Source organism: Neophocaena asiaeorientalis, unplaced genomic scaffold, assembly GCF_003031525.2.
Source record: "Neophocaena asiaeorientalis asiaeorientalis breed wild unplaced genomic scaffold, Neophocaena_asiaeorientalis_V1.1 scaffold582, whole genome shotgun sequence".
Taxonomy (NCBI): Eukaryota; Metazoa; Chordata; class Mammalia; order Artiodactyla; family Phocoenidae; genus Neophocaena; species Neophocaena asiaeorientalis.
The window spans coordinates 1,040,292-1,050,183 of NW_020172996.1; the positions used below are offsets into that span (position 1 = coordinate 1,040,292).

The window sequence follows — 9,892 nt, forward strand, 5'->3', positions numbered from 1 at the left end:
TGAATATGCCCAACTTATTTTTTACTAAGTTCACTTCAATAGAGGCAGGGCAGTCTTTTCCACGAATGGTACCAGAACTGAACATCCTGAGGCAAAAAACACAACCTAAACTTCACATGGTAATACAAAAATTAATTCAACATGGACTAGAGATTTAAATATAAAAGGTAAAACTATAAGACTTTTAGGAGAAAATATTCAGGACCTAGAGCTTGCTGAAGACTTCTTAGACAAGACATGAAAAGCATGAAGAAGGGGCCTTCACAATAATGCCATGGATTAACATAACAAAAATGACTTGGCCTTCAATGGGAATACAAAACTAGACATGCGGTCATTTGAAAGGCCCCGAGGAGGGTTCAGAGTGAATGCATGATTATTTTTATGTCTTTCTGTACAGTATATTTCTTAACATGAAGGAATACTATCACGTTGCTCAAAAAAAAAAAAAAAACCAAAACACAAAACAAAAACAACCAAAACTCCAAAGAAGTAATTTCAAAATACCCTGACAAAAGATACTAGTCATTTAGTCATTATACTGGGACTAAGCCAATGGCAACAACTGTGGAACACACATGTACCTGCACCCACACATGCTCATTTCATCTGTTAAAATTCTAGTCACTTTCCTTGACAGTGACTCTTCACATAATCTTTTGTAAGATTAACAATGAGACTACCTCTCTGCATGTATCATTATCCTTTAGCTTAATTTAGCTATGTGTTTTATTTTGTTCTGGCTCTAATTCGACCTCTAGAAAGTCACTGAGGTGGACCTGAAGAAACCTCTCTAAGGAAGAATCAGAGGGAAGAACTGGGATTCATCTGGGAAGGTCGCACAGCTACAGTCATCGTCACCCCACAGAAAAAAAAAGAATAAACAAGTAGATTAAGTATGAGTGTTGGGTGGTTAATGACACAGTATGTTCTCAAAAAATCAGTCTTAAATATGCAGTAAAATGGGCCCACTCATACATACATCTTTATCTCCTTAAATATGAAAGTATTTCATAAGTCAAGCCTTAATATTTCTCATAAAGACACATGCTACTCAAGGATAGAGACGATGTTGTAGAACAAAGTTGGCTTGCAGTAAATATTTTCAGACATACCCTCAACTAACTCTCCTGACACTGGACAGCAGTGCATGTATATTCAAGACAAATAAAAGGAACAAGGCCCTCTGATCTCTGCAACAACACTCCCCTTACCTCAACTAAACTAAGGAAGGGATGACAAATTGCCACAGGCCCATCACTGAAATCTGAAAGCTGTGTTTGCATTTTTCTCCTCTCCTCCTCTTTTGTTTACAAATATCCCTGAGATAATTTTGTAGCGTAAGCTAATGAGAAAGATGTGGCTGAGGGTTTTGCTAAGTGCACAATAAAGATTGGATCACTCTCCTGTGTGAATTTTCAAATACAGAATAAGTTTCTAGGCTGAGGCCATTTCTAAGATGACTCTTTAGATGACAACTGATATCCTGCAATAGCTTTTCTCATGGAGAAGAAAAATGAGAGGTTTCTCTTTGGTATGAATGATCAGATTCTGAGTAAGATGCTACCTCTGGCAAAAGATTTTCCTCAGTCGTTACATGCAAAAAGTCTTTCCCCAATAGGAGTTCTTGAAGACTGACTGAGGACTGCCCACTTGTGAAGGTTCTTCCCACATCTGTCACACTGACAGGGTTTCTCCCAGTATGAACCCTCTGATGCTGAGTGAGGGATGAGCTGCGACTGAAGGCCTTTCCACACTCACTGCACTCATAGGGCTTCTCCCCTGTGTGGATGACGGAGTGTCGAATGAGGCTTGTGCTCCAGCAGAAGGTTTTCCCACACTCGAGGCATTCATAGGGCTTCTCTCCACTGTGAATCCGCTGGTGCCTGGTGAGGCCTGACCTGCGGTTAAAGGCCTTCCCACACTCCATGCACTCATAGGGCTTCTCTCCAGCATGGATGCTAATGTGTCGAATGAGGTCCTTCCTAGTGCTAAAAGCTTTCCCACATTCTTTGCACTCAAAAGGTTTTTCTCCAATATGGGCCCTTTTATGCAAAATAAAAGTATAGCAGTAGGTAAAGGCCTTTCCACATTCAGTGCACACATAGGGCTTCTCTCCAGTGTGGATGATGGCATGTCGAATGAGGTTTGCCCTTTGGCAAAAGGCTTTGCCACATTCCATGCATTCATAGGGCTTCTCTCCACTGTGAATCCGCTGGTGTCTGGTGAGGTATGACCTACGGTTAAAGGCTTTCCCACACTCCATGCACTCATAAGGCTTCTCTTCAGTGTGGATGCTGAAGTGTCGAATGAGGTCTGACCGATTACTAAAGGCTTTCCCACATTCTTTGCATTCATAGGGTTTTTCTCCAGTGTGGGCTCTTTTATGTAAGATAAAAGTGGAACAGTGGGTAAAGGCCTTTCCACATTCACCGCACACATAGGGCTTCTCCCCGGTATGACTCCGCTGGTGCTGCTTGAGGTGTGACCTGCGGTAGAAGGCCTTCCCGCACTCAAGGCACTTGTATGGCTTCTCTCCAGTGTGGATGACATAGTGTTGGATGAGGTCTGTGCTGTCACAAAAGCCTTTCCCACATTCGTTGCATTCAAAGGGTCTCACTCCACTATGAATCTGCTGGTGCCAGGTGAGATGTGATCTGCGGTTGAAGGATTTCCCACACTCCACACACTCAAAGGGCTTCTCTCCCGTGTGGATGATGTAGTGTCGAAGGAAACCTGTCTTATCTCGAAAGGCTTTCCCACATTCTTTGCACACAAAGGGTTTTTCACCAGTGTGGCTTCTGTTATGTAAGACTAAATTGGAGCGGTGGGTGAAGGCCTTTCCACACTCACTGCACTTGTAAGGCTTCTCTCCAGTGTGAATCCGCTGGTGCCTCGTGAGGTGTGACCTGCGGTTGAAGGCCTTCCCGCACTCTGTGCACTCATAGGGCCTCTCCCTGGTGTGGATCATGTGGTGCTGGAGGAGGTGTGTGCTCTTAATAAAGGTTTTCCCACACTCTGTGCATTCATAGGGCTTCACGCCAGAGTGAATCTGCTCATGTCGAACAAGGAAGCAATTCTTGTTAAAAACTTTCCCACATTCCTCACACTTATAGAGGTGTTTTCCTTCATGTATCAAGGGTCCTTTCACTGGTCCACGTGAGTCACATTCATAAAGAGTATCTCCTGGAAAGACTCGCTGCTGAACAATCCTTGAGTGAAGACCATCATGTGTCCCTAAACCACCATGTTCAGGGCTCATTTTCCCAGAGAGCTTCTCCCTCTGGGGGTCCATCCCCGGTCTCAAGTGGCCTTCATGCATTTCCAGTGGCCCATCCTGATCCTTGGTTTGTCCCAACAGGGAGTCCCCTGAGGCTCGCTGAGTCAGTTGTTCCTGGGGCGAGACTTCCTCAGACAATGCCAGGTGAGAAGGGGTAGGCTCTGTGGTATCAGCTTTTGTGTTGCCACCTGAAGGGAATACAATACACAAAAGGCATATAAGTGATGGCAACACAGAAGAAACTAAATCATCATGTCAGTGAGAAGATGAAAATAGTGGCTCTGTACCTGCTGCGTTTTCAAACCTCTGAAACCCAGGTGTGCAATTTCTTTCTTTTTGGTTCTTAGATTCTTGAAAATTTTAGAGGGAAAACCCAAAGGGACAGCATGGGCAGGGGACAGAATGTCTGGAGACGAGGGGCAGGTAGACAGAGGAATGATGACACTGTGTGTGGTGTGTGCTCGAAGCCAGAACATCTCAAGGTGCTAGGAGGCCAGCAAAGGGGCACCTAGTGCAGTAGGTGGGAGACAGGAAGAGGTCATGCAGGCTTCCCAGATGCGGCCAGACCTACTGACGTATAGAGAAAATGGGAAGGCCCTTTCAGCCTTTGGAAATACAACGAACAAAGGCACAGAATCTTCCAGAATCAGGGAACTGCCGTGCATGAGAGGATAAGCTCCCAAGATGGGATTAGTGTCCTTACCAGAAAAGATACTAAGGAGCTTGCTTCTTTTCTCTGCCATGTGAGGACAGAATGAGAAGCCTGCCATCTGCACACCAAGGAGCAGGCCCTCATCAGATGCCAGATCTGCCAGCACCTTGATCCTGGATTTCCCAGACTCCCGAACTGCGAGAAATAAACGTTTGTTACTTGAGCTGCCCACTCCGTGGCATTCTTGTTACAGCAGCCAGACTAAGGACGGTATGAGTAATGTTCTCATTCTGGAGTTTGGTGATGTTAAGAATATTATTTTCAAAAAGAAACAAAGGAGCAAATAATTTAATTAATACATCAATTAATCAAGGTCATTGATTAATCAGTGATGACAATGTCCCCATAAAACCAAGGTTTATGATTAACTGAAACCTGTACCTGAGGTCCACTAAACAAAAGTTAGAGGTCACATGAGTATTATGGTTAAGAACATGGTCTCTGACCACAAAAACCCTAGGCCCAAATTCCAAAAGAACACAATATTAGCTTTGTGGCATCTGGTAAGGCACTCAAACTCCATAGGCCTTCATTTTCCTCTTCTGAAAAATAAAGCTAAAAATAGAGCCCACCTTGTAGGACTGCTATGAGGATGAAGTGAAACACTACATATACCATGTTCTGGAGGATGCCAGACACAGGGCAAAAAAGTCAATCAATTAGCTTTAATTTTTTATTATGGGTTAGTCCAATAATGTACACCTGGGACCTAACTAGGCAGCATGTAAATTGGAGATGTGAGAATGAGAATGTGTGGATTAACCTTGGAGAGCATTTAAGAGTAAAGAGAATGAGCCATGAGGTGCCCGATGAGCCAACATTCAAGTGATGACCAGAGAAGGAGAATGAAGGTCCAGTGAGAAGAGGGGCAACGAATCCAAGAGGGTCAAATGCTCAAACACGACACAGTCTGGAAAGTCTGTCTTGCGTCCTAAGCTCATATGGCGTGGCGGTCAAGAGTGCTCGCTCTGGAGCAGAACGACTCGACTCAAATTCTGCCTGTACCCAGCCAGCTAATGTTGGACAAATTCTTAGCTGTTTCCTGTCTAAGCTTCCTTGTCTGAAAAACTGAGAGGCTCTCAGTTTCTGCCTCATAGGCTGTTGTGAAAGCTAAATGAGAAAATGTCTGTAAAGCACTGGGCACAGTGCCAGGTGTGTTCAGTAAATTGTGGTCCATTGCTCATGATCGTTTATGGTTGTGCTGTATTTGAAGATTAGGAGCAAAGCAGTGACCGTGTAAGGAAGAGTTTCAGTGCTGTGGTGCAGAGGAACCTCCCCCAGACCTCAAAGAGCAAAGGGAACATTACCAAGAGCTGCCAAGGACAGGGACAGATGGAGTCTTTCATAGATGAATGGTGGGGATGTTAAAGGGGGCAGACACTCTGCAGAACTGTCTGGCAGTTTCTATCAAAGCTGAACATACAGCTACTCCATGACCTGACCTGCACACATACCAGAATGTATTCCTAATGGAAATCAGTGCTTACATGCACCAAAAAACATAACATGAATATTCTCAGCAGCATTAAGTTGAAAACAACAGGAGTGCCCATCAGGAGGGGAATGGATCAATGAAGGGCAATTTTTCAAGCAATGAGCTATTACACCGTATTAAGAGTAAACAAATTCCAACCCCAGGTAACCACATGAAAAGAATCTCAGATATGATGATCAAAAGAAGACACATACGACAGACAGCATGCTATGGGGTTCAACAGTCAAAACGAATCGGTGCCGACAGTCTAAATAGGGATTACCAAGCACAAGGGGCTATCGAGGGCGTGAGATCCCAATGAGATGCTGGAAATATTCTACATATTGACTGAGGTGGTGCTTACATGGGTTAAACATACCCAAGCATTCATGAAGTTAACCTCTTAAGATTTTTACACAACACAGGGTGTGAGTTACACCTCATTCAAAACGTGCAAGAAAATTTTAGTAAATGAGATGGACGGAACTCAAGCGTAGACATCTCTTGCAAGAATGAGACAGCTTCTCCAAGAAGATGGATTTTACAGGGAAAGTAGAGTCAATGTCAGTGTGAAGCCATTAGAGAGGCAGAAGCATTTTCTATTTACTTTCCCCGAATGTGAGGCAACTGAGCATATCTTTGTTACAAAAGAGGCAGAAAAGGTGAGAAGCAGCAGTTCCCTGAAAAGGTTTGGCCTAGACTCTGGTACATGAATTGGCCTTGGTCAGGGGTGAGATCTCCTCTAGAGAGGTGAGGAGGTAAGCTACACATATGAGAGATTTAGATGAATGTAGAAGGGTTTAAGGATCAAGCAACACAAGGATACAGGCTCTATTTTCTTTTTTAAGATTTTTTTGATGTGGACCATTTTTAAAATCTTCATTGAATGTGTTACAATATCGCTTCTGCTTTATGTTTTGGTGTTTTGGCTGCGAGACATGCAGGATCTTAGCTCCTCGACCAGGGATCGAACCTGCACCCTCTGCATTGGTAGACAAAGTCCCAACCACTGGACCGCCAGGGAAGTCCCACAAGCTCTACCTTCGACATGAAAACGTGCCGAGTTGCTCTGTGGCTGGGGGAGTGCTGAAGGTTGGGAACAAGATCTTGGTGGCTGCGGGGGCCACCGTGGGAGACAGGGCTGACTAGAGGCACAGAGGAGGTGTGGGGAGACCAGCCAGGAGTGTGCTGGCATCACCCAGGCAAAAGCTGAAAACCTGGACCGAGGTTGTGGGGGGGGCGTCTTCTCCTGGTGGTGGAGATGACAGACTCAAGAGGCGTGCATGCAAAACGGACAGCATTTGGAGGGCTTGGTGGAGATGGGGGTGTTGAGGAGTTATCTGAGGCTGAACCCAGCCTTCTAACATGCACGGGAGGTGGGAGGAACGGGCAAGGTCAAAAGCCCCCTCTTAGGCATGTTGAGCATGAGGTGCCTTGAGGTTTAAGCAAACAGGAGGGATAGGAAGACTAGGGCGGAGGAGTGCTTCTGGGTGTCTGACTGACGCTCAGAGTGTGGGAGGATGGAGAAGGTGGGAAAGGGTAAGATACAGAGCATAGTTGGAAAGGCCCTGTTTACTTGCAGTTCAGAAGGAAATATGAGATACTATCATTACTCACTAGCACTAATCCCACGATGTTAATAATACTAATAGCTTACTTTTGCTGAGCCACTCACTATGGGTCAGGCCAAGTGAGAAGCAGTTTCATACATAATCTATTACATCCTCCAACCACCCAAAGAGACAGAAACGATTATGACTACAATTTCTCAGGAACAGACTGAGTGTAACAGACCACACTAATCAAACCATTTCATTCCTTTCCTTGAAAACACTCAGCCTCATATCCCAGCCCTAGGCACCAAATGACAAAGTCGAGTATCTTGTCAGTGGAATGTGAGTGGAAACAATGTGTTGGAAGTGGGTGTGACATTTTCCCTTCTCTGTTTTCCCTCTGCCAGCTGGAGGATGCCAGGAACCCTGAAGGTCCCACGCTGATGACAGAAGGTAGCTGAGTCCCTGAATAACTGTGTGGTCAGAGCTCCCTACTGATCCGCATCACCCCTGGTTCAAGAAAAACACTTTTCATGTGCTGAGCCATGGAGATTTTGGAATACACCTGTTAGAACAGCTAGGTTTACCTTGGCCAAACTTATATACAAAGGCACAACGGGATCATGGAACTTCTCCCGGGCCACAAGGCTGTGTGGTGTGTCACACCTAGTTTTTAAGCCCAAGTACATGAGCCGAGAGCCTGAACTTACCTGATACGCCCCACACTCTCCCCAGGAGAGTGTTATGGGGTAGAAGGACCACAGGTTAAAAGGTTCCACAGATCCCATGCCTCCAGAGAGGCCATGACAAGAAAATTCTCACAAATTTTATAGGCAATGGTCCTCCTGCTGTCTGCAACCTGCTGTGATGCCCGCTTGGCCAGCTGTTGGCACTTACCTGGGCAGGAGCTTGGGGAGAGGCCTCTCTTCCACGTCTGTAACTCTGGGCTGTGCTCCAGTGGGTGGATAAGCTCTGGCTTGGGCAAAGGACATCCTGTTCACAGAGAAAAAAAGAGAACATGAGGATTTTGGTGAAAATAAAGAAACCTCTCAACCCAGATTGGGACTGCAGGATTTGCAAGAGACCTCGGAATGCAGCTGCTCCCATCTAGGCAAACAAAATGCTGCAACTAGGAAACAAACTGTAAAAACACCATCCTTTGTCCCCGAAGACTGTAGACATTAGTGCTGGCTGCATAGACAGCACCAACTCTCTTTGATCTCCATCCCACAGAACCCAGCACCGTTCAGACGTACCTCCTGCAGACGTTTTCTAATTCATTAAAGTCAGGGACTTCAACCTCCTGTGCATCAGCAACATCTGGGGTGCCCAGCTACCACCACACAGCAGTTCAAACAAAATCTCTGGGAAGGGCCTGGGCATCACATTTTAAACGCTCCCCAGGTGATAGTAGCCAACCTGGCAGGCTAAGAAGCCCTGGTCTCCATCATCCCACAAACGGCATCATCAGTATCTGAAGTAGGCAGGTGACCTACGACAGCTGCTCTGAGTAAAAAGAAAGCTTTATTTCAGGAAGGGCTGAGTGAGGCCCCTGCAGCTTCTGCCATCCAGAAGCATCTTGTGACTCCTGTGAGGGAACCAGCCTGAGCATCAGAACCAAGGAAGAAAAGAAACAGATACCTGGGTTGGTACCCCCAACCTGGAAGCCAGCATCACCTCTGAGCTGCTTCTTTCAGGGTGTAGACTGTTTGAGCTGGTCTGTCATGTGTACCCAAACATATATCAACCGATGTGGGGGTAAAGGCTGTAGATAAATCAATGGCAAAGGTACCAGGACCCGCACAGAAAGCACATCTGCAGATCCTGAACCAAAGCTCAGGATTCGTTTGTCATCACTAAGCAAATGTTCACTCCTGTCTGCTACATGCTCAGCACGGGGCTCAGGGACAGGGCAGTGGAAAGCGAAGGAGTCTTTCTTCAGCTGTCAGGAGTCATGCTCCCTGCAACCACAGGGCCTTTGCACGTGCTGTCCCTTCTAACTGGAAGGCTGTTTTCTTCCCTACTTTGCTCGTTCTAGATTACTCTAATTCTTTGGGTCTCAGCTCAAATGTCACTTTCTGAGATTTCACTGAACTGTGGCTCCTGAGTCCAGGTGCTTCATCTATCTGCCATATTGCCATGGAATTTTTAAATCCTAACAGTTAAGTCAAAACTAATATTTAGTCGACTTCCTGTTTCCAGTTCTGCCTGTAAGGAGATTCCAGGTCGCCACTCCATCCTAACAACAAGTGGCAAACTGAACAGACTGAAAAGTCAACAAGTCTTCTTGGATCAATAACAGAGGGGAGGAAACAAGGTAAACTGTTATCCGCAGGACTGGAGACACCGGGAATACAGTGAGTCACAGCTTACAAGAGCAGAGACTCATGAGCAGAAACTGCCACAGGAACCAGCGCCAGGATAGGAAACCTGAACGATAATGAATGGATTGGTGGAGGTTCAGTGCAGACAACCCTGACAGTAAAAAAAAAAAAACTCCAGGGGATACAGTCACTATGAAATTTCTCTCCAGAAGCTCAACCAAGTTCCCACAAAAAATAGAAGAGAAAAATCCCCTTGGGCTTCTGGCAGGGGGGAAGGAAAAAGAACCAATTATGAAATATACCAGAGCACTCTCTTTAACCAGGCCTGTCCTCAGAAGAAACTAGTTAACCAGATCCTAAACTGCTGGGGTTTTATCAGAGCCTAAATGGCCTGGAAGAAGGGAAATACCCAACTCCAGTCAACTTTGGCCATCCTGTCCTACCTTAGTGGAGGAGATAAAACACTTGTGACATTCACAGTCCAGAGGGATAGGCCCACTAAAAGACTGAGACCAAATCATAGAACTATAAGAACACTCTTTCCCTCCT

At 45.6% G+C, this 9,892-nt stretch overlaps 1 protein-coding gene across 6 annotated transcripts in view; it reads right to left on the reverse strand.

Moving 5' to 3' along the window:
• Positions 1–9,892, reverse strand: part of LOC112397964 (zinc finger protein 805-like) — a 48,112-nt gene continuing 38,220 nt past the window's right edge. For 4 of the 6 annotated variants that reach the window (XM_024742309.1, XM_024742311.1, XM_024742308.1 and 1 more), the window contains exons 4-6: positions 7,917–8,012; positions 3,984–4,127; positions 1–3,468 (exon numbers count right to left, since the gene is read on the reverse strand). In XM_024742309.1, coding sequence (XP_024598077.1) covers positions 1,502–3,468; positions 3,984–4,127; positions 7,917–8,012 — 2,207 coding nt within the window. In that variant the 3' untranslated portion in view covers positions 1–1,501. The remainder of the gene's footprint in view (positions 3,469–3,983; positions 4,128–7,916; positions 8,013–9,892) is intronic. The other 2 variants (XM_024742312.1, XM_024742314.1) reach the window with 2 other exon arrangements.